This window comes from Aythya ferina, assembly GCF_964211825.1.
Source record: "Aythya ferina genome assembly, chromosome: 1".
Classification (NCBI taxonomy): domain Eukaryota; kingdom Metazoa; phylum Chordata; class Aves; order Anseriformes; family Anatidae; genus Aythya; species Aythya ferina.
The window spans coordinates 42,781,848-42,808,154 of NC_140296.1; the positions used below are offsets into that span (position 1 = coordinate 42,781,848).

General features: G+C 36.6%; 2 protein-coding genes across 3 annotated transcripts in view; one reads left to right on the plus strand and one right to left on the minus strand.

Annotated features, from left to right (window-relative positions):
• Positions 1 to 158: 158 nt before the first annotated feature.
• Positions 159 to 18,651, plus strand: BORA (BORA aurora kinase A activator). The gene is made up of 13 exons (XM_084534849.1): positions 159 to 253; positions 966 to 1,136; positions 2,333 to 2,439; positions 5,567 to 5,612; positions 7,162 to 7,243; positions 8,386 to 8,451; positions 9,230 to 9,286; positions 10,602 to 10,819; positions 12,061 to 12,214; positions 13,208 to 13,806; positions 14,207 to 14,338; positions 15,792 to 15,966; positions 17,205 to 18,651. The coding sequence occupies exons 2-13, from the start codon at positions 981 to 983 to the stop codon at positions 17,288 to 17,290; spliced, it is 1,878 nt and encodes a 625-aa protein (XP_084390975.1). The 5' UTR covers positions 159 to 253; positions 966 to 980; the 3' UTR covers positions 17,291 to 18,651.
• A 1,962-nt stretch (positions 18,652 to 20,613) lies between these two features.
• Positions 20,614 to 26,307, minus strand: part of DIS3 (DIS3 homolog, exosome endoribonuclease and 3'-5' exoribonuclease) — a 28,803-nt gene continuing 23,109 nt past the window's right edge. For both annotated transcript variants that reach the window (XM_084534771.1, XM_084534772.1), the window contains exons 19-21: positions 25,714 to 25,872; positions 25,188 to 25,310; positions 20,614 to 21,029 (exon numbers count right to left, since the gene is read on the minus strand). In XM_084534771.1, coding sequence (XP_084390897.1) covers positions 20,940 to 21,029; positions 25,188 to 25,310; positions 25,714 to 25,872 — 372 coding nt within the window. In that variant the 3' untranslated portion in view covers positions 20,614 to 20,939. The remainder of the gene's footprint in view (positions 21,030 to 25,187; positions 25,311 to 25,713; positions 25,873 to 26,307) is intronic.

Genomic DNA, 26,307 nt, shown 5'->3' on the forward strand with positions numbered 1-26,307 from the left:
AATTCGTGCCGCGGCCCCCGCCGCCTATTGGCCCGTTCGAGACAGGAGGGAGAGCCTCTATTGGCTCGGCCGCGGGGGCGGCGCATCCTGATTGGGCAGCGCCGCGAAGGGGGCGGGGGCAGTTAAAGAGCCTGGCGGCGCCGCGGCCGCGGGCCGCTTTGAGCTGGGGCGAGCGGCAGCGGGCGCCCGGCAACCGCCCGCCAACGGCCACAACGGCCGCGCTGAGCGCCCGCGGCTCGGGGGGGCCCGGGGGGTACGTGAGGGGAGGGGGGGCGCGTTCGCTTTCAGCGCTGCCGCGGTGCTTTTTAAACGTCTTTTTTTTTTTTTTTTTTAATTGCCTTTTCGCTTTTTGAGGCTTTCGGGAGTGGTGTTGGGGTTGCTCGCGCGCTGTGCCCTCAGGGAATAATGCTGAGCGGGAGTGGGTCGGGTGTGGGGTCGGGGCGGTTGTGCCCCCTGGGGAAGAAGGGGCTCAGGGGAGACCTCACTGCTCTCTACAATTACCTGAAAGGAAGGTGTGGGGAGCTGGCGGTCAGCCTCTTCTCACAGATAACTAACAATATGACCAGAGGGAATGGCCTCAAGGTGCACCAGGGGAGGTTCAGGTTGGAGATGAGGAGACATTTCTGCTCAGAGAGAGCAGTCAGGCACTGGGACGGGCTGCCCAGGGAGGTGGTAGAGTCACTGTCCCTGGGGGTGTTCAAGGCAAGGTTGGAGGTGGTGTTTAGGGACATGGCTTAGTGGGTGACATTGGTAGTAGGGTGATGGTTGGACCAGGTGGTCTTGGAGGGCTTGTCCAATCTTTATGATTCTATAAAAAAGTAAGTATCACCAACCCCAAGTTACCTGTCTTTAGTGTTCTCTTGGCTCCTAACATTAAACCATTGCTCCTTAAAATCATTAAGACAACCCCTCAAAAAAAAAAAACACACCAGAATTCTAATGTCCTTCCCCTCTCTCTTTTCTAGGCACAGCTCATTGGCATGGGTGATACCAAAGAAGCTAAAATGCAGATCACGCCTGAAACTCCAGGACGAGCCGTGGTCCTGAATCCTTTTGAAAGTCCAAGCGATTATTATACACTTCAGGAGCAGATTGTCTCCAGTCCTTCAGTCTTTAAGTCAACAAAATCTTCGTCTGTAAGATCTAGTCTTTAGATAGATATATAGATGTTACGTATAGCACTAATGTTCTAAAATGCTTGATCACTGCATTTTATTTTAGTGTACTTCAATGTAGTACTAAGCCAAGAAATTTGGGGGCATTTCTGTGGTTCTATCGCTGACTTCAGCGTGCTTCTTAAAGTACTAACATTGTTGCTCAGTCTTCCTACCTTATTGGTAATAATGATTGTTTTAAACTTTAAATATGTGGTGTGCCAGTAGGTTAGCATATACCTGGTAAATACAAGAAAAATAAAAGAATAAAGAACAGTTTTAAAAAATAAGTATGGCAGTGGTGCTCTTGTCCCACATTAAGTGGAACAAAACCAATTCCTACTGAAGTGCTAAGCAGTCTGTGTGCAAGCAACATTTATTTTTACTTTTACCATGAGCTGTTTGCATATATATCATGCATTGCACATGTATATGGAACACATTTTTCAGCTGTAAATTGCATTCTGATTTTCACTGGAAATTACCTCAATAAGGTTTGCAGAGGGCTGCGCTGGTGAAGCTAAAAGGGTAGACTTAGTAGATCATTTGCTCAGTGTTTTGTACGTAAGTGTTAAATTAAATAAAGGAGGGAGGTTACTGTATTCTTGAACTGGATTTTGTTGTGAACTATGCACAACATTGCCCCAAAGTGTGCCTTTGTGGTCTGCATATGGCATTACAACACCTGAGGCTCCTTGGAAAAGTGGAATAAAAGGAAGGTTGCTATATTATTTGGATATGTTGGATTAGATAAACCCATTAGATAATGCGTTTTCAGGGAACCACATTTTTCATTGTGGCAATCCAGAAGCAGTTTTATCCCATGTTCTAGATCTTTAGTAAATTTGTCCTCAGAAATTGAGGGGAAAAAATGACAACTAGATTTGTAAATGTTACCAATAGGCTTCCACTTCATATAATCTCACAAATCATTTTCATACCACTACCAAGAGGAAAAAATCTGATTGAGGTGGGGTTTTGTTGTGTTGTTGTGTGTTTTTGTTTTTTTTTTGAAGCAGGTCATTTAAGTAGCAACTTTTTTGATCGGCTTTGACAAATTATCTGCAAGTTATGGCTATGTTGTTCTATAGGTATTTGTCCTGTGGTTTTATGTTTATCATTTTTCACTAGCAAGCATTAAGTTTCCATTTCTTTTTTTTTTTTTTTTTTTATTTTAGACACCAGGAAAATTTAGATGGTCTATCGATCAGCTTGCTCTAATAAATCCTGTGGAAATTGACTCAGAAGATGTTCGACGCCAAGCAATGTATTTGAGTCATGCTAGGTAACTCACCATCCATTTTTAGGCAGTTAACTTAGCTTGAATAGCAGAACACTGTTCATTTGCTTTATTGGTATTTCTCACAGCATTAAAGACCTTTTATTCAAATCGTTCAACATAAATTTTTACATGTCCCTGATGTGGATATAATCTTTAGATGAGGCTCCTCTGTATTACTCTTTTTTAAAGTTAAGAACAGCAGTGCCTCTCAGATTGCAATTTGGAAGACAGCTGGATACAGCAGTCAACAAAAGCAGAAAAGATAACTTGCCAATAACTACTATCTAGCTACCTCTTCTGCCTTGCCACAATCCTGTTCTTGTCACAACACAGTCTATCTTGTCAGAGTGTTCAGCATTGACACACAGGAAGCGTGGGCTTCTGTCTTTGGGACATGTGCAGAAGGATAAAGCTGGGAAAGCCAGTATTGGCAACCCAGTACTATTTTTGAAAAGTACAGATTATAACTAATGCGAAGGAGAAAAGCCTAAAATCCTTGTCTTTAAGGAGAAAACTGCTAGTTACTTGAGGTTATATGGGATCTTGATCACAACTTTGTCCTTTCTTTGACCTTTTCATGGTGGGGGGAGTACAAGCAAGTAAAACAGGCTTGGTAGTCTGTGCACAGGTTGAAGGATGGTATTTAATGCTACTAATGCAGTGATGTGTCAAAGGTAGTCAAGGGAAGACCAGAAGTGTTGATTCCTGTAAGTAGTCCCATATGTTTCTCAGATGTGAACTTCCATGAAGAATTGCACCTCATGGCATGAAGCACCATAGTAAAGGAATAGTAAAACAATCTTCTTTCCTGTTTATTCCTGTAGGACTTCCAAGTCCTGCAAGTGAAATGGAGGAGCAGATAGAGGGCTGTTCAGGGTGAGAGTCCTCTGGATGTTGCGGGTTAGACAGTTTTTCTTACAGTCTGATTGTACTTTCATTGCTCTTTTTGGACAGGAAAGAGGTGTAAGAAGGAATAGGATTTTCTGTTTATAGTAGAGATGTAGAAAGAATATAACTGTCCTTGGCTATATCTGTGGGTCATGTTTATGGATGGATGCATGGAGGGGGAGAGAGAGAAGTATGTATGTAAAACTTTGTATGACAACTCAATTTATCTTGCATAAATACTGCTTTACAGAAACTAAAAAATGTCATATGTAGCTCTTGACATTAAAAGTTTCTGATTATAAAAAAGACTTTTGGAAGCCCATGTTTTGAAAACTACAGAATGTTTTGGGTTGGAAAGGACCTTAAATCTCATCTGGTTCCAACCCCTGCCATGGGCAGGGACACCTCCTACCAGACCAGGTTGCTCAAAGCCCCATCCAGCCTGGCCTTGAACACTTCCAGGGACGGGGCATCCAAAATAACGTTACCTGAACTATATACTCTTTTAATAAAGCTTGTTAGCAGTCATTTTCTCAAGCACTTGCAAAGAACCACAAGCATAAGGGATTTGGTGTATATTTCAAACTGTTAATTCTCCAGTATGTAATGAAAACCTTGCGTAGCACCAGTGTGAAAACCTACGAGCACTCTGTGTAGACTTAGGTTTGTGCATTATTACTGTTTTCATAAACTGGGCATCATCTGTGTGCTGTGTGTTTATTGCATTATTTATAAAGCAATTTTAAGAACCTTTTCCTGGCAAACTGTTAAGGAAAAATAGAAGGCATGTCAGTAATTTACATAGCTGTATTTTGTTACTGTGGCGTAGTCTTGTACAGGAACTTTTTGTTTTTACTTTCTGTTGGTAGAATCTATGCTGTCTTGCATTCTGCGTGTCAAAGCTGGAAGTGCTCTGTTGCTTGAAGTTGTGTGCAAGACTGGCTTTTATTCCTGTTAAATACACATGCCACTTTCACTTTATTTCTGTGAGGTAGGCACTAAAGAAAACCCATCCTATCTCTGCGCTAGTCAGCGCTTTTAGTGGGAGCTGCTTTCCCAGTTTCACTGTTCGTCCTTTGGAGTCTGACTTGCAAGGATGCTTATTACTCATGATCCACTATGCGTAACTAAACAATGATTGTATGTTTACTTTTTTGGTACTGTACCACCATTTTGTGCAAGTGTCTTCACAGAACAGTCATTTATAATGTCTTCAGCTACATCTGCTTAGATGATGCTAAAGATAGCATATCAAAGTACTGCTCTTTAAAGTCTGATTTCCATCAATGAAAGAGATCTATGAAGGAAACTTTATTTATGTATAGCTACACCTATATGTGTTTTTTTTTTTTTTTTTAGCAAATATTAAAAATGATTTTTAATATTATGTACCCAGGGATACTAACTCTACCGCAAAGTATTATGATTGATCTTTCTAAAGCGATGAAAAGTCATTGTAATCTATTCTGAACCTTATAAAATAGAAAGTAGCAATTGAGACTTGAATGTGATTGTTAGAGGAAATATAAATGGAGAAGCTCAAGTATTTGAAGGTAGTTGAAGTAATTTTTAATTACTAATTTTTTTATATTAGGCTTTTTGATTTATTTTTTTTGCAAAAAGTGTGTTCAGGGAATGTGTTAATTGGTTCAAATTGAAACAGTGTTTTATTCCTGAGCTGAAGAAACTATGGTAAGATTCCCTGTTTGAGAGGGAGAACCCTGTGCTGGGAAAGTAGGCTGTGTCAGAAATTTGAGTGTGCAAATGTGCTCTAAATATATGTTGCTCTCTTTTTTTTTTTTTCCAAATCTTTTATTCTACTAGATTTTATAGTAAGCTTCTTTAAACTGTTACCATGAGATTAGGCTTACAAGGTTCAACATAACTAAATGGTTTATTTTGGAAAATCAACTATAACTGAGCCTTTGTTCAGATTAAAAAAAAAAAAAAAAAAAGCTTACTGATACAAAGAGTAAATAGAAGGTCAGTAAATCTGTATCTGTAAATTAATTCATTTCAAAAAGATATATACAAAGTAATTGAGATATGTTTGTCCATTTCTGAACTTGTAGTATGAGTTTATTGCTTGTAGCAGTAAAAACATGAAGTCTTAAATTTTAGTATGATCTCGTTTATCATATTTCTCTTATAAATACGCGTAAAAAAAGACTACATAGTTGGGCTTAGTATTTTTTTTCCTATTGCAATAGTTTTGATAACATAATTGGTTTTTGTTCCTTAGAATTGATAAGGAGACAGAAGACAGAAGACAAAAAGCCATTGAGGAGGTAAACTCCATGCTCTAAAATGTTAATTTGTTTTAACTATATACTTTTCTCCTTCCCCCCTCAAAACAAAAAAACAAACACATTTTTATTATAGAATTTCAAAATCCAGAAGTGTTTTGGATTTTATTGGGTGCTAAGAAAGTAATTTTTGCATCCTCATCCCTTGCAGATGTAGTTAGAATCCACATGCCTTTTGCTTCCCATCTTCTTTCACGTACTTGTGGGACAAAACAGCAGATTTGTCTTTCATGTGGTTTGGCTAAGAGGAATGTAGATGTTCAGCTAAACTCTTACAGTTTTACCTTGAGGCTAAAATAGTGGTTGAGGTTTTTTTCCTTCAGTAACTGTTAAGTAACTTACTGTTTCTTTTATTACCTTTTTATAAAAAGTAGAGCAGAAGCTTGGTGACTTTTATTTGCTTCTTCCAAAGTCTGCTGAGTTAGAAGTCAGACCTTCTTCCTACAGTGTAGCTTGTAATTCTTTATTTTTTACTATCTGGTTGTATAGCAGAGAAGGGAAAGTTAAGTGTTCCAAATTTTCACTGCAAAAATCTTCAGTGTTTTTTCAATTTCAACTAAGAAATACATACAGAGACTGCTCTGATAGACATATCTTCCATACTGTTATTGGCATTCTCATGTTGTTTGTATAATGCTGTTACCAGTTTGTCCCTATAAGCCAAAAATGTTTTATGATTCTGTAAGGGTGCTGTGTAGTTGGCCTGTGGCAAAGATGCTCTGTTGTTTTAATAAAAGGATTTGCATATCCTTCTATTTCCTCCTTGTGAGGCCTAAGAACAGCATGGAAATGATAACTCAGATGGATAAAAATCACACCTGTAGTAGTTGTGCATTTCAAGTTGAGATTTCTTGCTTTAATTTCAGTCTTGCTTTTATTGTGAGAACAGAATTTGCCACGTGTTTCTTGAGGCAATGTAATAGTGTTTATGTTCTTAACATCATAGTATTTTTAGAGTATAACTGACATAAGGTATGGAAACAACTAAGCCATATGAACTTATATTACCAAAAAGCCTTGGTCATACACATTTCTTACTGCTACTACAGAGTTTCTTTGCTGCTTTTGCAAAATAGCTTAGTTGTCAAAGTACAACAACTTAATTTCAAATTTTAATTTATTTTTTTTAAGTATGTTAAACTACACTGCAAATATGGTAGTGTGCAGTAAGTGCTGTAGAGATGATTCAAATTTTTTAAATAATTAGTTAATGTTAAATTAAGTGTCTACAGTTTTCATTGTGCAGACTTGAAAGACCTGAGCTGGTAGGTGACATTCAGAACATGGTTCTTTTTAAATCAAACTGTTCCTCATTAATAACTTGGGACCTGAAATAACAAAATACATAGGTATAATAAAACTATCTTTTAGGTTTGGGGATGGAAGAATTAAAATTCTTAAAAATACAGGTCTGTTAACAGTAAAAAAGTATGCCTTAATTTTGTTCTTGGTAAGAGTGCTAATCTAAAATAAGTTGGGAGTTCACAATTCTTAAAAATGCTAAGATGTTGTTTATTCTATTTTACTCTAGTTTTTCACAAAAAGACTCATAGTTCCTTCTCCTTGGACTGATCATGAAGGCAAGCAAGTTTCTCAGTTTAATTCAACTAAATGTAAGTAGCTTTTGTCTGTCCACCTAGAATTGTCTAACATTTGAAAAAATACCTGTTTTTTTAACTTCAAATTTCAAGAACCACTAATAAAAGATGGCACAACTGATGGATTTCTAACAGTTCTCTCCAAGTGCTTTCTTAGTTTAAAAATCATTTATTAATCTAGAATCTTATTTTTTATTTTCTTTTGGATCCTGTTCTTAAATCTTCTTCATGTCATAACATTTCTCTTACCAGCTTAGTTCACACACACAACTTTGCTAAGCCAGTAGTGATAATAGCCGGGTCTTCTGTTTCATTCTTTTCTTTGTCATCTTTCTCATATTCTGATTGCTTTCCTGTCAGTATAAATGTATGGGAACAGAGTTCTATATTTTTCTAGCTTTATTTGGTATGTAAGTTCCTGTTGTTCTCTGTGTCCTGCTATGTCACTATTACTGTATGTTGTGGGTTTTCTAAACTTATTTAATATATGCCATTATTAGGTTTTGTATAAAATCGTATAACAATATTAATAACATAGTCAACATGCAGTAAGTGGCTTAGAAGCTGAACAAGTGTTGGCTGTGAAATACTGTGTGGTAGGAAATTCTTAAATAAGTGTTTGGGGTCTTTGATAAACTATTAAAATACTTCCTCAAGGAGATGCAAGGCATGGATAGTGGGTTTTGAATTGTCAATTTTAAAATAATCAATTCTTGAGCAAAGAACATAAGCCACAATCCTAGACCTGGGAAAGTGAGTTGTGAAACAAAGTGGTGTAATGCTGTATAAAAAGGATAGAGTGGTAGATTCTTTGTCTTCAAGCCTGGACTGCATAATTTTTTGCAAATGTATTTTACTTTAACGCAGCTAGCAAATAGCTAGCCATAATCCAGTTTTGTTTCTAATCTCTAATGTAGAGGAGGCTGCAGTGGGCAAAGATTTGGGCAAAGCTGATGCTATTTCACAAAGCTTTTTTGAATAGAAATATTGTAATTCTTAATCGGATATAATTGTAACTTTAGTATTCCTTTCTAATCTCTGCAAAACTTTAATACGGCTATATACAATTTCTGTATCAAATACTCTAATTTACAGCTGTTAAGTTTCAGAACTATATGCAGCACATACTTAAATTTAAATTCTTATCTGTTTCACAGCCATAGATCTAAATAGCATTTCTCCAATTGGAAGACAGCTACCTCTACAGCCTGGTAAAAGCAATGGTGAGGAAAAAGCAATGTCTGTGAAATCACAGGTTTTCTTTGAAGCATTGTAACTCACTTTTTAAAGGCTACTTAACCTCAAAAGGGAATGATTTTTTGGGTAATATTCCTAAAGAAATAACTGTTCTTGAACTGTGTGCTACTGCTTATCTTAGTATCTGTTTCTTATAGTAATTTCATTCTATTATATTGGTTCATAGTCTTCAAAAAGTAAAAAAAAAAAAAAAAAAAAAAAAAAAAAAAAACCTCTGTGGAGTGTACTTTTTCCAAGTTCATATGTACTCTATTATCTGAATTTACAAATAGTAAATAAAAGCTTCAGGTTTATGGGTAAATTAGTTTCAAGAAACCTTTAATGTATTGGAACATTTTGGTTTACAAAATCTTGGTTATTCTCTCTGCCAAATAAATAGTTTAAAAGATTAAAAGATGTCTTAAGATGTCTGTTTCATTACAGATATTTTTTTCTTCCAAGGTATTTTGGTTTTTCTCCCATTTCCTTTTCAATCCTTCTTCTCATCAGAGGCCTATTTCCTCGGATAAGAATGCCTCTCCAGAGGCCTCTGTACTACAGCCCTCTATTTTATCTCTAGGCTTGATGAGTATGCTATGTATAGTGTTGCCAAATCAGAATCCTAGTCTTAATTAACACTTTTCCTTATTGCAACTGTAACCTTTAAATAGCTCAATCGCAATGCAATTTAAAAGTTAATTTTTGTTTCTACAGTTATACTAAAAGGTCACTGTAAGCTAATTTTGTTGATTTTATTCATTACAGCTGCTTGTCAGACAGTACTGTCTTTGCCAGTGGATTTTAATTTAGAGAAAATACTAGGTATGCTTTGTAATATCTAAATTTAATTACAGATGTCTAAATAGAAAAGGTGTTTTTGTCTTGTTTTTGCTGTTTTTGTCTTATGAAATAATGAAAATTTAATGTATGAATTAGAGCTTTTAGTAAGTGGTCTTAAAAATAGCCAGTTATTGTATGTTGCATGTATGTTGACATACAACTTAAAGTTGATATGATTAGAGTGTAGACATAAGGATAAAAGAAATGGAGGATTATTGGAGCTATATTAAAACACCAAATGCAAAATTGTTAATAAGCAGAAGACATTTTTTCCTCCTTCAAATATAGCAGTTAGTTAACTTTGACAGTGATTTGTGATTAGATCAGCTCTACAATAAGGCTTACAGCCCAGTCTTTCCTTGAATAAAACTATGCTATAATTATGTGCCTTTAATTTAAGTGAAGCTGTGGTGGTGTGACTAGCAGTTAAATGGTGGCAAAAATGCCATGGTTGCTGAGGAGGAAGGGAGAACAGTACAAAATTAATTTCTCTGTCTACCAGATCAAGCAATGACTGCTTGGCTCTCTAGGCAAAATGACTGTAAAGGCCTTTTCTTACAGTTTCGAGATGTGAATAGACAGCTCAGAGTTTTTTGGCTGCTTGCTCCTATCCCAATATTGAAGTTCACGATCCCGATTGTGCCAGTTAAATTATTTGTGAGATTGCAGTGTAAACTTATTTAACTTGGTTATCAAAATTAAAATAGAACCATACGCAGTGCTTCAGTGTTTGATCTTAACAAATGTTTCCATCAATGAGTAGTGCATGAATTCAGGTGAACTTTCATGTCTTACACTAAATAACCAATTAGAGCAAGATATTTGAATGAGTGTTTGTTAATATTGCACTTCTGCTGTAAACTGCTAAACTGCTTTAACTTCAAGTTCAATCTGTTTTACTTTTGGATACATCACCATGACCATCAGAGCACATGAGATTCTTGAAAAAGGATCTTGTCTTGCTTATAGAGTATAAAACCCCTTTTACCAATTTAAAATGTTAAGAGTAATATAGTTTTGGAAACAGGCCAGTAAGTAGATGCTAGCCCCTACTTAATTAAATTGTTAAATAAATTGCAGACTAAAGTGTTAAAGGTTGATAGGCAGAAGCATAACCTTAGTAGATAGAGTGTAATGATTGTTGTAATGTTAACAAATTGGGATAGGTCCCTAAATTAGTTCAATTCCTTGCTGTAATGGTAAATTGGATTAAATGTTTTGTTATATATGCCTCCATAGTGGAAAGTTTTTCTTGTGTTCTTATTGGAAACAACTTCCCCCCTCCCCACGTTTCTAGGTGAATATTTTAGAACTGATGAATTTGCTGATCAGTCTCAGGAAAACCTGAGCTCTTCATCACTCAGAAGAAAGTTGTTTTTAGAAGAAAATGGAAGTGTATCTGAGTGTTTGTCCCCTCCTCTGCATAATCCATGCGGTAGTCAGCCACTTGGAGTGCTTTGTTCAATAGATATATCTCCAGTTCGGTGCAGAAGCCCCCTGGAAACATCTAGCTCAGTAAGTAGCCTGTTGGGGGATGGATGGGATGTGACTTAGCTGGCACAAACTCTTTACAGCAGGCTGCACCAATTTTGTTTTCTAACAGATTTAACAAGATGAACAGCCATGTTTTTTTAGAAAGCTACAACTGCTTTATGGGAGAGCAGGTATTAGACCAAGGGTGTGTTTTTTTTTTCAAATTCCATTTTCAGAACAAATTTATATGAACAGAAGTCTTAAAAGAACATAGAACTAATTTTTAATCATGCATAAAATTATAATGTCATGCTGCTATTCTCTATAGAAGGCACTGTGTTTTAATTTCCTTTTGCTATGAAAATGAAGTAGGAATTGATATATCAAGGACTTTCCTGTAAATATGTTGGAAACTGGTTATTTGTAAAAATGAGTACGTATGGGAAAAAATGTTTAAATCGATGAGGTGCTACCGAAAATATTAGCTGATAAAAACCGATGATACAATTATAATCCTTACAGCTCATAAGCTCATTTGTGGTGGGAGAAATAACTTTTCATATAAACAGATCTTTGAATGCAGTGCTACATAAGCTTTTCTCCATTGACCAGCAAATTCATATGAATAGACAAATATTAGAAAATGGAATGTTATGTCTGTTTCTTAAATTGAGGGTGAATCTTAGGCCCAGATAAGCAGCTAAGCTCTTTTAGGTGGCATGGTGTTATGGCTTCATCTGTTTGGAGGCTGAAGTGCATGGAAAAAAATAATTCCAGCAAGAGTGTAGTTTAAAAAAAGTCCATGCCATGGTAAAGCATTCCTGTAGCACAATTATACTGCTAAAATATATATATTTTGCACCAGACTTAAGCAAGATCTATTGTGTGTTTTTTGAGGAAAATTACTTCGCTTGTGAGTTAAGTAATTCAGATATTGATTCCATTACAATATAAATAGTAGGCAGCTTTCATCTGTCATGGTGTTAGAAACTGAGGTGAAATACTTGACTACACAGCTTTGTTTAGGTTTCTTGTAGTTATTAAATATAATGGGTGTTACATTCTCAGTTGGTATTAAGTGACAGAGGCCATTGCTCTTCTATGTGGAGGCGTAAAGTCCAAGTGAAAAGGTGGAACAAAGCCAAACTAATGAAAGATTGTCTTCATACAAGAAGGCTAGATTTCCTCAGTACTGTCATATTAAGCTTGTAAATAAGAAAATTTATTGTGTGCATATTAATCGAAGTTTCCATTATGAAAATGTGTTTTTTTTGTTATTGAAGGGTCAGTTTTCATCCAGTCCTATTCAGGGAGGAACAAGGGCGTACAGTCTGGGAAGCATAACCAGCCCCACGTTTCCAGAGGGGTCTCCTGCACATGCTGGTTCTCCTGCTTTTTCACCAATTGCTTTTCATATAAGACATACACCACTGTCAGGTATGGTTTTGCTGTATATGTATTACTCGTTTTTGATTTACACATTTGGATTAAAAAAGCAGCTGTGTTTTTACTGGAATTTGTTTCAGAGACAAGGTAGTGGGCTTGGCGTGCCAGTTGTCTCCTTCTGTTTGGCACAGTCGTTGGCTGTGAAGTATCTGAATAATGTGAAACAGGGAAGTGTATCTACTTGCAAGAATCAGTTAAGGAAAATAATTTAGAAAAAGGAATGGAGACCTAATGAACAAAATGTGAAGGATTAATCTAGTCTGTGGAGGGGGTTTAAAGCCATATGCCCGAGCAGACAGGTCACAGTTTTGATTTGGTCAGACCTGAAGCATTTTAATTGGACAAGGGATATTTAGCTTGAGCTTTCAAATCATGTTATGGTCAAGATGATGTAAAATGAACTTGACTAGAGAAGAAACGACAACCGTTGGTGTCCTTGTTGTTACTCTAGAAGATGTCAGTATTTTCATTTTTCATCCATTACCTGGGAGGACTTGAGCCATGTTTATGCATGATTTTGCTCTGAGCCTTATAATGTTTCGGTGCGATTACATAAACAGATTGCATTGGTGTTTCCCCACACTTGATTTTAATTTTTTGACAATTTTATTGCTACTCAAAAATTTTTACATGCCTATGGAATGTGTGCGTATTTTTTATTCTGAAAACAGATGGGGAACCAGCCTGCACACACTTTCCTGGGAACACTATAACATTGCTGTTTGAAAATGCAAGACCTCCTCAACCTTAGACATAGTTTGCCTTGCAAAATATATAGTTGGAAAAAAATTTGGTGGTAAAATTTGGATTGAAAGGTTGCCTTGACCACGTCAGGTACTTCCAGAAGGCCTTGGAGCAAGGAGGCAGTTCTCTGAAATACTGTGTAGTTGGCTATAATTATTCCAAGTACTGCAGAGCTTTGAGGATAGTGACTTCTGATATCTAATGGAATAACTTTGTTGTTTTTTTTTTTCCTGTGGACAGACCAAAGAAAACTTACATTTTGTTCTCCAGATATTGCTTCTGCATCCAATAGAATGACACCCCCAAGTACAAGAAGTCCTTATATAGATGGTTGTTCTCCAATTAAAAATTGTTCTCCTATGAGTCTTGGAGGATGTAGGGGATCTGCCCAATATCAGACTTCTGTCATTAGAATACCATTTGCAGTTGAAAATCATGATGAGGATGAGGACAAAGAAAATGCTGCTCCCGCAGAAGTGCGGTTCCCGGAAATGGATAATGGGATAAACTTGTGTCAGCAGGACAGTGATGCTTTTGCACATGGTACACATCTTGTTCTAACAACTGTGTCTATTGCACAAGATCACTCGGAAGCTTGTCGTCAAAGGCTGTCATCGTTTCAGGATACAGAAGGCTTAAAGGAGAATAATACTGTAGATATGGCTGATGCAGCTGAAGTGTCAGAGGAGAACACTTGGATAAAAGAAACAATTGGCAACAGCAATGCACCCATGACCAGCTTTATGACAGGGATCACTTTCAGCATTGAAAACTCCCGCATGTGCATGTCGCCTCTTGCGGAAAGCAGTGCAAATCCTTGTGACAACAGCAGCATTCAGGTAAAAACAAAACCCTTTTTGCTTTCCTATAAAATTGAACTACATAAAGGCATGTTTAGCATGTATGCCATGCTGGATGCATTTGCCTATTTTTCCCTCACTGGATGTAGCTTGCAGGCTGTACTGGGGCTTTTACCATGGGTCCACCCCAACTTCCTTTCTCCAGTGGACCTTACATAGCACTTAATGATATTTTTTAATGTCACTACATACAGTAATACATTTAACTTGATCCAAACAAATTCTGGCTGACCATTTTACAACTTGCTTTTGTTAGTATCTGATAGTTGGTTAAATTTGATTAATTCAGCTTAATCTAAGTCATATCCCTCAAATTTTTATACTTGATTTATTAGTGATAAATTGCAGTACAATTTAAAGTTCTTCCTCTTGATTTCAGGTGGACAGTGGTTATAATACACAGACATGTGGAAGCAGCATTATGGATACTGTGGGGGCTGAAAACAGTTGCAGAGAAAATGATGTGAATACTAACATATTTCAGAATAAATCTCAGCTTCCTAAAACAAAGGTAGGAGTTAAATTACTGGAAAAAAAGTCTTCCCATCTAATTCATCTGTTGGTTATTTTATTCAGTTTCAAGGGGTCTGGGAATAAAAGAGGTCAGGCAATTAAGCGCAAAACGGCATATCAATATAGCATCATTTCAAGTATGTTGAAAACAAGGAAGAAATATAGGACAAACATTGTAAGCTGTCAATTAAATTAACGTATTCTGTAATAAAGGAAAAGGTAGTTTAACGAGAAACTGAGGTATATGCATAAAGGGTAGGTTTTAAGGCTGCTTATGGTCTGTCCTTCATTTTGTTGTTCTTGCTTTTTTCTTTTATTGCTTAGTTTTCAAAATCTTGAGTGCCTGTGGAAAATCACATTTTTGGGGGAATACTGTCCACCACTTCATTTTATAAACTTGTCTCCAGTTTTTTTCCACTGTTTCTAACAGGCTGACTTGGTGGGGGTCTTTTGGTGGGATGAGTCTTTTGATTATGAGCCATGTAGTGACCTACCTTAAAGCCTACAGAAGACAACTGGCAAGATTCCCAGGCTCTTAGTCTCGTGACTGATGGGGAAGAATTCTTCCAGAGCAAGGGAAGCGGAGCTACAGTTTCTTTGCAGGAGAAAGCAAAAGTCATCTCCTCAGACTTAGTAACTATGGTTTTATAAACTTAGTTGTATATTGTCTTCTACTTAATGGTTTATGGTCTTTGAAGGAGAGACAGTAGTGACCAGTAATTATATATATATATAAAAAGCACATTCAGTCTTGGTTTCAGTTCTGGATGTGATATGCTAATAGCTGCTTCTCTTCCATGGTAGAGCGGATTGATGCTGTCTCACAGACCAATGGCAATAAATCTGGGACTTAGCTCAGTTAAGATTAGGATAACTGTCCATAACAGGAAGAATAGATGAATCTTTTCTTCCTCTAACTTCTAAAAATACTCAGCAACTCTGATGTCCTGTCGCAGGCATCCTGGTGGATATGGATTATGCGTGACTATCCTTCAGAATCAGTTGGCTCCTATCAAATATGTTCAAGATGGTCAGCAATGTCACACAACTGGCTTTTCCCACGGCCAGTCTTGTGATGGCTTGATCCTGATTAAGCTCAATTTTATATTTTGGATTAAAATTTGCGTTGCTGACATTAATGTATTTAATTCAGCTCTTAAAACAGAGAACCCCCAGAGAATGGAAAGCAAAAAGCATGGCTATTGCTGGCTGCAAGAATTGAGCCTGGCTCATTCAGAGCATGTATGCTTTAAGAGATTCTTGTTGACAGCCTGTCTCAGCAATTGTCAAGACAAAACATTTTCATTGCTCTTTCATTTCAGAAGAGGAAAGATGGGAGGCAAAGGTATTAACTTTAACTTGACAATTTCAGATAGTAAGTTTGGATCTTGTTTCTTTGGGGGATTTTTTGTGAAAATGGTTTTAAAATAAACGTTTCCTTATAAACCTAGGAGTGTGTTTTAAGCCATAAGGACGGTCAGTTGCTGAGAGCAAAATCTCCAGAGAAGCAATCCTGTTTCCATAAAGCGAAAACATACAACGTGGTATTTGGTCAAAATGCGAATTGCAACATCTCTACCTGGAAGCATAAAAATGAAAATCAAATTCAGGGATTTCACAGAAGTGGTATGTAATGTCCTGATGGGGAACTTCAATTGTGTTGTCTAATAAATGTTGATATGTGTTATGCCAATGTATAGGGAATTGGGAAAGGGTAGGCTCAGCCTAAATCAAGTGATGAAACTCAGCTGACTTTTATTGGGAATATGTGTATGTTTCATAGTAGACAACAGGCTGTTAAAAATGAATGCTTTTATTTTAATACCAGGCTAGTCCTTCACAAGTTTTGCTTTGTTTTGCATGAAAACACCGTTCCAGTTGTAGAAATAACACTTGCAGTTAAAATTTTTAATTTTTTAATTTTTTTAATTACTACTAAGATGAGCTTTATGTCAACAGAGGCCTTTCATCAACTCTTTGAGCAGTTTTTGCGTTGGTTTCACAGAAATCAAGGAAAAGGATAGGTGACAAATCTCTTCATAGGAAAATAGAATTTATCCCTTTTAAACAAGCAGCTCTTAACTCTGAGAAGTGCGTATCCATCAGTTTACCATCACCATGTAGTTAACTAAGATGTACTATTGGTTACTTTAAAGTTAAATGCTAGTGTTGGTACCTTAGTAATTGCATTACTGGTGATCTTGAAGATGATCACCAGGCTTAACTAATGTCTAGTAAGAACACTTGTGTCCAAATCCATGCTCCAGTATCCTTTCCAAGGAACGTAAGCAGGTGCAATGATTTTCACTGCTCTTAGTGTGTCAGTAAGGGAACAGTGCAGCCTTTGTTATTATGGAAGTAAATAATTACATTTCTACTTCCCTCTCACATTTCGGTCCTAATCCTATTATGTCTGCTGCAAGAATTACCAAAAAAAAATAGAGTATCTAGGTAAAGTATCTAGAAATACCATTCTTGCATGCCAGTTTTTGTAAAAAGCACTCGTTTAAGAAAACTCAAAATACTTCTGAGAAAACCATCAATGAACAAAAGCAGTGGAATGAGGAGGGTCTGGAAGCCCGGCACTCCCTTTGCCTAATAAAATGAGATTTGAAAAAAATTGATTTGATTTGTAAAAAAGGTTCATTTGGAGTTAATGTGCTTGTGTGCGTTTAGAAACAAAAATATGGCTGGTATTTTTCTAACCCTACTAAGTAAGAGGGAAGGGAAGAGATACGGGGAAAAATGGAAATTTGGGGGCAATGTGTTTGTAGCACTCTGAAGCTTTATATTTTTTGTGGATTACTCAAAACATCCATTTTAGTTGTTGCTCTGGTTGAAGTAGTCTTTCTCTCTCTTTATAGCAACGATATCCAGTCCCAGGATGCTGGATGGAAATTCTGCTTCCTACGCTGTTCAACAGTCCACAGAAAGGCCGACATCACAGTGACAGATGCATAGCCATCAGCACACTAAGCTCGAAACAGTTGGTCCAACCTGAATTTGAGGGAAACTGACAATGTTTTTAAAAATTTCAGAAGTGGAAGTATGAGCAGCATTGCATAGCATTAAAAAGCAATGTGTTAGAGGTGGGACTTCTGTGCAGGCATTGTATGAATGGAACAGTTCTTGGAAAAAATGTCATCGGTGACGTACCACTGAAGTCTTTCTGAAAAATATCCTTAAAAAGAGAAACTTCTACGCTGTCAATAAAATGTGTTTTTAGTATTCACATTTCAAAAAATAAAAATCAAATAAAAATCACTTTAGGTTTCTCACCAGCAAACATGATGTATGTTTTTCTTACTTCAGTAACAATTTTATCAGTGTTTCTGTAATGTTTCTGATGATAATTGAACCTAATGTCCTGAGAGATCTATTTAATAAACTTGAAATAGTGCCCTGCTAAAAGGTGGAAATACTTGATAGGATTTGATAAATCCTGGAGGATTATTTTTTTTAAAAGTGAAGAATTAATTTAGATTTCTGGAAAACTAGTATGTTTAATAAGGCATTCAAAATGTTCTCAACCTTAACTGGTAAGATTTGTAGCTCAAAGGCAAGATGGCTTATTGTCAAATTGAAGCGTATTTATTACTTTGTCTTTTGTTTCTCACAATTTTCTTTTACAATCAGTTGAATGGGTTACCTTTAGGTTACCTTTAGATTTCTGGAATGTGCAAAGGAACGAATAACAGCATACAACAGTGTAGAGGGAGAAAATGATAAGCAGGGTACTGCAAATTATGATCAATTTCTGAACTGCTCTGTATAATAGCTATGGTTAAGACTTGGTTTTATGTTTTTAATGAAAAATGTTGATTCTTTATAGTGATCTGTTCAGTGATCAGAGACTTTTAAAGTAGCAGATTTAAAAAAAAAAAAAAAAAAGGAAAAGCAATCACTAAAATGTTTGATTGCACCCTCTATAAGTATTTCCTCAAAGATGAGGGAAAGATAACAACAAAAATGGCGGGTGTATGTGTGAAGTAATTAAGGACACCTCCCCCCCAAACTGCATTTGCTATCCTGTTTTAAGTCTTCAGTTATATTGGAATTATTTATTTTATGAGAACTTGCATATTTTTTATGTTTGTATAATTGTGTTGTAGAAACCTACTGTACAAATCATCATGGAAATAATTTGATCGTTCTGTTTCTCTAGTACTTAATGCATTGGTTGGCACATGTTGCACAAAATGGTCATTGTTTACATTAAATTAATTTCAGTAGTTTTTAACAAGAGTCTTACAATGTGGATAATTGTAAATGGAGTAGCAAAGCAGAATAAAGACCTCTCTTCGTACCTTAGATTGTTCAGTGTTTTGCTGCAGTTTGCAGTATCTGTCACACTTCAGTGGTGCCTGTGTGTACTGTTTGGGTGGGGAGCACTGGGGAACTGTGGGAGGAGGTGAAGTGAGGTTGGCATGCTTGCTCTATGTTTACAGCAGCTTGCTATACATACAAGTCTGGGACCAGTTACATACCCAGTACTATGTCTTTCTTAAAACTAGACTTCATTTGTAAAGTTTCCAAGCAAACCTTTTAGACCTGTGGTAATGGGATTCAAACATCTCAACCAATGCAATGTTTTTCTCTATTGTGATCAGTTAATCATGTTAATTGGCTCCTTTTGAAGTCTTCAGAAAATCTGATCAAATCCTTTGTAATGAGTGTTCACAGAGCTGAGCAACTATTGTTAAATGACAGTTGTATCTGTGACCCCCTGATTAAGAAAACCACTGAGTGACTAGCAGTTCATGGGCAATGATTCCAAAGATCATGGAGAAAAATCTATTTTATGGGGGATTGTGGTTTCTGGACTCTGGGAGGTGGGAATTGGTATTGGCAGAACAAGTCTGTGCTGAGGCTAGAATGAAAGCTACTACACTCCCAGGCACTTTGGAGGATGATAGCTCAACTGCAATGAACTCACAGAATTCAATAGCTACCACCTTGAAAGTTTGGTATCTCGAGTTGCTGTGGTCAGAGTTTACCACTGAGTCTGGGAGCACACTTAAAGTTACTTTTGTTCATCCCCAACAGCACAAAACAACTACATAGCCAAGTAATTTAATGTGACTTACAAAAAAAAAAAAAAAGGGTAAGATCAGACCTTGTATCTGAACTTGCCCATACTGTAGCAATGCAAACCAGACTGATCCCTGTTACAATCTTCACTTTTGGATTTTGACATAAAATTTAAAATAGTACAAAAAAAAAATAACATTTAAAACAGTTTATCTGAGGGTAAGCAATGATCTGATGTTGCTTTAAGGTATAGGACAAAGGCGAACACCTGTACAGTGGTATGGTTTTATCTTTTCCACCTACACATTGTGCATGTGTGCGCACAAAATCACTCATACCTCCAACACCCCAATCTGGTGGGAAAGAACTTTTCCAGAGAGCAAATTAAGTCAATGGCATTTATTTTCCAAGAGACAGCCTTTGTTTTTTAAGGAAGGAGAGCCTGAAAATTCTGGTGATGTGGCTGAAACTTTTTTTTTATTAATTGGACACCTGCAGATGTGGGCTTGCTTTTAATGAATGTAACTCAGGTTGTTCATTGCTACTTAAGCCATTTTTTACTTTATCAGGATAAGGCAATTTCAGAAATCCTATTTTATTAGTTAGCTTTTGTGAACATTAGGTTTTATTTCTTAGCTGTCTTGAGCTGCAGAGCTTTCTCTAGGCTTGCTTTCTTTGCCCTTGTTTGCAGAAGGGTAGATTTGCCCTGTATTACTGTTCTTTTTAGGCATGATGTAGGTTTACTTTGCAGGTCTACTTTAGGTTAGCTTGCAGCATTCACTATGAGAGTGAATTCCTGCTGTCAATTTCTAGCATGGCTGCTCAGGCTGTCTCTTGAATGGTGTACAATTTCATTATCTTCCTCAGATGAATCAGGGTTGAAGCAGCATATTCTAACTCTCAGAACAACTGAGAACAAATGAATGTGTGGATACAGAAATGAGATTTACCAGTGAAGAGGGGTGGCTTTTTCTACTGTGCTTTTTCCTTTTTTTAAACGCAGGATATTAACCCTTCAAGGATGTCCACGAGCCTGCAGCATTACTTGTTTAGGACAGGCTGAATTCCAAGAACAGATAGAAAATAGTATTTTTCTTGCTCTTAAAGACATCATTATTTTCTAACAACTTTACAGCAAAAAAATTGTTCTTCACAGCTGAATGAATTTGTTCTTAAGTATTGCCTTCACTAGTAATACAAACTTCTAAGAAAGGGAGGTACAGAAAATAAATATACACTATGTCCTGTTCAATAACATCTACATTATTTTATTTTTTTTAAAGATGACAAGGGTCCAGAAGGTTATTCAGAAAAACATAGTATGACTATTTCATCTATTTCATCAATTTCATCACTTTGGAGATGTATTTATTTTCCTCCATAAGATAAGCAGGGCTACAATTTTGGTTTAAAAACTTTTGTCCTTTATGTTCATAAAAACAGTTAAAAAAGCAGTTTTACAAATTATTAAAAAGTGTACTTTAAAAGTAAACACTGTTTCCATCATTTTGCCCATAGGGAAAATGAAATACAAATAATTCATATGTGGTTTTAACCATTCTACTTAGCTATTGTTGTAGCTTCTTTTTCTTTTTTTCTGGTTCACTGTTGCTGCTTGTTGCTGTAGAGAGCTGTGCAGGCACATCATTTCCTAGTATCTACAGAAAAAAAAAAAAAAAAAAAAAAAGAAGTCAAAACTGAATTTTAGCTTATATTGTGCTGATAATACTTAAATTTACCTCCTACAAATACTCTTATCAACATGGGAAAATACTACAGTAATCATCTAGAAAGGACTCTAGCATCCTGATGTAACCATCACAGCTAAAATACTAAACTGGAGTTGGAAAAATAAGGGAGACACAAGCAGCAGCATCCCTCCCCCCTGAAGTGCCAGCTGTTCTTTTGCACAAGACTATGGTGCAATACATACCTCAGCAAATAGTTAAAAGCTGGTGAGCATGAATGAGGGAGAGGTGAAAAGGTCTTAAAAGCAAAATGAAAATTGTTAGACTAAAACAATCCCTACTCTAGTGTTTTCCTGAAGTGCCGTTACTGTCCAACAGGCCATGCCAGGCTCAGCACGTGGCTCAGGACACTGCGCAGTAAAAAGAGATTTAGCTGTGGTAGAAACTATAAGAACTTCAAAATAAGTAAAAAAAATACCATCTAAAACAAGGAGGAAATAGAAGAAAAGCCTGTACCTTTACAGAGGTAGGCTGAATTGTCCTCTAGGAAAGAGGTGGTTAAGAAGTGTGCTATGCTTTCTTTGGGAACAGGGGAAGTTTTACCATTCAAGCAGAAGAGTGAAGCAGCTTTAGAATGAAACACCTTTTATTTAAGTACAGTTCACAAAAAAATTAGACCAACAGCACCTACATGAATGTTCTGCTACACTCAAGCCAACCTCTGATGCCTGATGAATGAAGAGGTAATGGGTACTTCTGGAGTTTGATGCAAGGAACCTAATATGCAGGAGGATCTGGATAGGCTGCACCGATGGGCTGAGGTCAACTGTATGAAGTTCAACAAGGCCAAGTGCCGGGTCCTGCGCCTGGGGCGCAATAACCCCAAGCAGCGCTACAGGCTGGGAGAGGAGTGGTTGGAGAGCTGCCTGGAGGAGAAGGACCTGGGAGTGATGGTGGATAGTCGGCTGAATATGAGCCAGCAGTGTGCTCAGGTGGCCAAGAAGGCCAACAGCATCCTGGCTTGTATAAGAAGCAGTGTGGCCAGCAGGGCTAGGGAAGTGATTGTCCCCCTGTACTCCCTGTAAGTTGGATATTAGGAAGAACTTCTTTACAGAAGGGGTTGTTAGGCACTGGAATGCGCTGCCCAGGGAAGTGGTTGGGTCACCATCCCTGGAGGTCTTTAAAAGACGTTTAGATGTAGAGCTTAGGGATATGGTTTAGTGGAGGACTGGTTAGTGTTAGGTCAGAGGTTGGACTAGGTGATCTTAGAGATCTCTTCAAACCTAGATGATTCTGTGATTCTGTAATCAGTAGGACTTCAATGCCAAGTTACACGAGTGTGACAACAATATACATCAGCAGAAGAGGCATGCTGAAGACAAGTTATGTTCTAATAAGATTAAATTAATTGTACTAGAGTAACACAGTTATCCATGCTGGGATTTAAAAACAATACCACTATTATGAACACTAGCACTTAAGGCTAGGTTTTTGGTCAGTTACCTAGGATGGGAATAATAATGACAAGCTATAGAGCTAAATAAGTACCATCAATGAATAAATGGTACTTAAAGGCACTAAGACACACTCTAGCTTTCTAGATGCTGTAACAGTGCCTTTCCTAGAGCAAAGAGTTACAGACGCCATGAAAAACAACTCTTGCCTGAGGACCTGCTTAAGAGATTACCCACAGAATCATCCTTGTAATATTCATTTCAGCCTACTTACTCAAATACACCATCATGGTAGAAGCAAAAAACAAACAAACAAAAATCTTAAAATGTATTACAGCAGCTACATCAAGGGATTTAATGAAACCGTCATTAAAGGTGTTGCAAAAATGATAGAATGCTTTCAGAGTGAGATGGAACTTTAAAAAAGAACCAACTGGGAGTCATATACAATTTATTAATAGAATTAAGATGGCAGTTTAAAAAAAAAAGTGAGTAGAGAGATTTGTATTACAAGTCAAGAAAGATCCTTTAAATTAAAATCCTATTCAAATGAAGAAATAAGTACAAAACTGAGTGTAAAAGAAGTTAAGACATAGATAAAAAAAAACCCTGCTATAGACAACTGTAATTGAATAAAAAGAGCTTCAGAACAAACGAGGTAAAGAGTAATGATATTGTCAAGTCCTGTCACTTTTCATCCATTCTAAATGCAAGTAGAAAAATGGTCAGCTAGCAACGGTTCATGTGTATAAGCTCATTGCTTCAAGTTGGTCTGAATACCAGAGGAAATGCACAGTGATGCAAAGTGTTCCCATGTAACGCCATACAGAACAGAAAATGTGATCCTGTACGTATCTGTGTCATGCTTACGTTCTGAATCATGCTTGTAATTCTGTTCCTCCCAGCTCAAAACTCACAACAGAACTACAACAACATAAGGGTGACAAGGAAGATTAAAAAAAAAAACAAACAAGATAGTTTCCAGAAAACCAAGAGATAACAGAGTAGACAAAGTATATGGAATTGAGTGGCATAGGAATTGTACATTGAATTAATAAATGTGTATTTTATTCCCTATATTATGAATCACAGAATCGTCTAGTTTGGAAGAAACCTCCAGAAGTATGTTATCAAGTAACAGTATTAGGCATCGGGCTTGAAAAAAAGGTTTTTTTCCCCATATATGGTGATTTGCGGAATACTCTTAAGACACTGTGAGAGCCAGAAACTTAATTTAGGGTGGTGGGTGCGTGTCATTAAACAATGTCACAGAACAAGGCTCCATCATTATCACCACAACATTTCTCAGTAAGATCGTATGCAAGTCCCAAGTTGCTGAAAGCTTTGAATGGGCACAAAGGGAATGTATATGTGTGTCTTGTTCCTATATTCTTTCCATACTATGAAGAGTTACTAACAGCAGATGTTTAGGAAGAGAAATTAGTTTGGATTAACAAGTATGGTCATTCCTGTATCAAGGGATAAGCTAAACTTACAGTATTGACTTAATTACAGACCAAGGACCTTTCCAGAAATAGTACAGGAAGCAGAAGGGAAGGGACAAGGAAAAAAAAAGAACTTTCATGAGCTTACTCTGTTTTCAAAGAACAAAGTATGACCCTCGGACTGAAGTCAATGCCAACAGTAGCGTTCTTGAGTTGAGCCCAACAACAGCATCTCTCACAAACACCACTTGGTGTGCACAAGCAGTGGGCAAGCAGCTCAACTAGTAGTTGTGCTCCAGAATGCAGAGGTTTATTTACTACTACAAACATTGTCTGCTTCTGCTCTTTGAAAGCGTGAGGACTGCTTGTCACCAGGCATCAAAATATTTGCATGCATTTGGAAACAGATGATTTTTCAGATAAAAAAAAAAACAACAACAAAAACTAACGTTTGTATAAACAACAAGGACCTGTTGTTTATTTTCACTTTTCTTTTTCCTTCAAGATGACATATACTCGTTATGTATACTCAATACTGCAACCATCTGTCTCCCAGATGAATCACATGCAGCTTATCTGAAAGTACACGATCTTGTAATGCCATGGAAAACACTCAACAGGCCTGACGTACGAGCCCAGGTGAAAACCCCAGAGTCACAGATGCAGTGAGAAGCAGCCAAGTCAGAAATAGTCTTAAGTCCAGACATACACTTATTAGGATATTACAGGTCTTACACCATTATCAAAAGAGACTTTCATATTGTGGAATTTGTGGTAAGAAAGGACTGCTATTTATGCACCTCTCCACGCTCAATCATGCTGTTTCCTTCTGAGCTACCCAGCATAGCTGGGCAGTAGTTTACTGGAGCTAAAAAAAAAGTCCTCAGTTTTGGAAGAATTTATAAGAGGAGATCTGATTACAGAACCATGAAATTTAAGAGATACTATTTCAGTGAATCATCATCTTTCCCATCACTGAAAATATTCCTGATGGGCCAAGAAAGGAAGTTTAATTTAGAACCCTTTATCCTTTTCAACAGTCAGTAGAAAACAGATCTGTGTTTTACTAAGAGTAGATAAGAAGCGAATCACTACAATCTGCTGATGTGTTTTGTTTTTGTTTTTGTTTTTTTTTTTTCCTTTTAGGTTAAATTTTACTTTATCCTGACAACATTTTAAGATTACCGAAGGGTAATATGCTGCTATAAATCACAAAGCTTTTGTCTTACCTTTGGTTCTACCAATACCATCCGAATTTTCTGATGCTGGATATTGGAAGCATCTAACATAACGTTCACTTTAACCTTGTCAAATACATGCAGCGTTGTGTCTTCCACAGTAAGTGATGGTACCTAAACATTAAAGTTTTGTTTAAATACTTACTGCTTATAATGTGTCTTACATTTTTATATGAATAAATATTTCTGTACATAGTTTTTAATGTGTTCGTTTTCATTAACATGTAATGAGTTATGGTGCTGAATGCCCCGAGTGTCATGGTACAGGTACTATGTTTAATTTCTGTAATAGATATTAATATCTAATCTTAATCAATGTCAATACCACACATTCCTCTCTCAGGACCATTTGTGGTTAAACTTATGAAGACCACAGTGACACTATTACTACAGATAAATAAACCTGAAATTAGAAGAGCCTCTATTAACCACCTAACCCAACTAAAATAGATTTTAGTCATTCCGCTCAATTACCAAATCAAAAAAAAAGACAATTAATAAACATTACAAAACCTACTTCATTGTTGTAATCAAGTCTTGGTGTTGGTTTATCTTTTTCTTCAAAGAAGACTGTTCCTTCTAACCCATACTTGGGAATCAAAACCACAATTGCATTTTTTCTTACAAATAATATATATGCATCTTCATTCACCACTCCTTTAGTTTTGAAGAACAGCTGTAACAGAAGATACAATAAAAAAAAACATTAGAACATTCTCTTCTGGATGACAAATACACCAAATTAAAAAGAGTAAAACATAAATATATATAAATATGCATTTATACTATAATATTTATATTTATACTAAATATAAATTTATACTTAGAGATTATTACCATATATTTAAAAGCAGATTCATATCATTATATTAGCTATTTATAGTATCACTGCAGTATTAAGCATTCATCATATTTATTAAAAAAAAAAAAAAAAGTAAAAAGCATCCTCTAGATGTAACTCTCAATTTTTTCAGTACCAGCAATGTAATGTTGAAGCTTTTCCTCAAATAAACAGCATTCATTCTTGACGATTACTGCAGACTTACTGATCTACAAAGAACAACCTGATTATTACTACTCAGTATTTCCTCCCTTCCTTTAAGGGCAATGT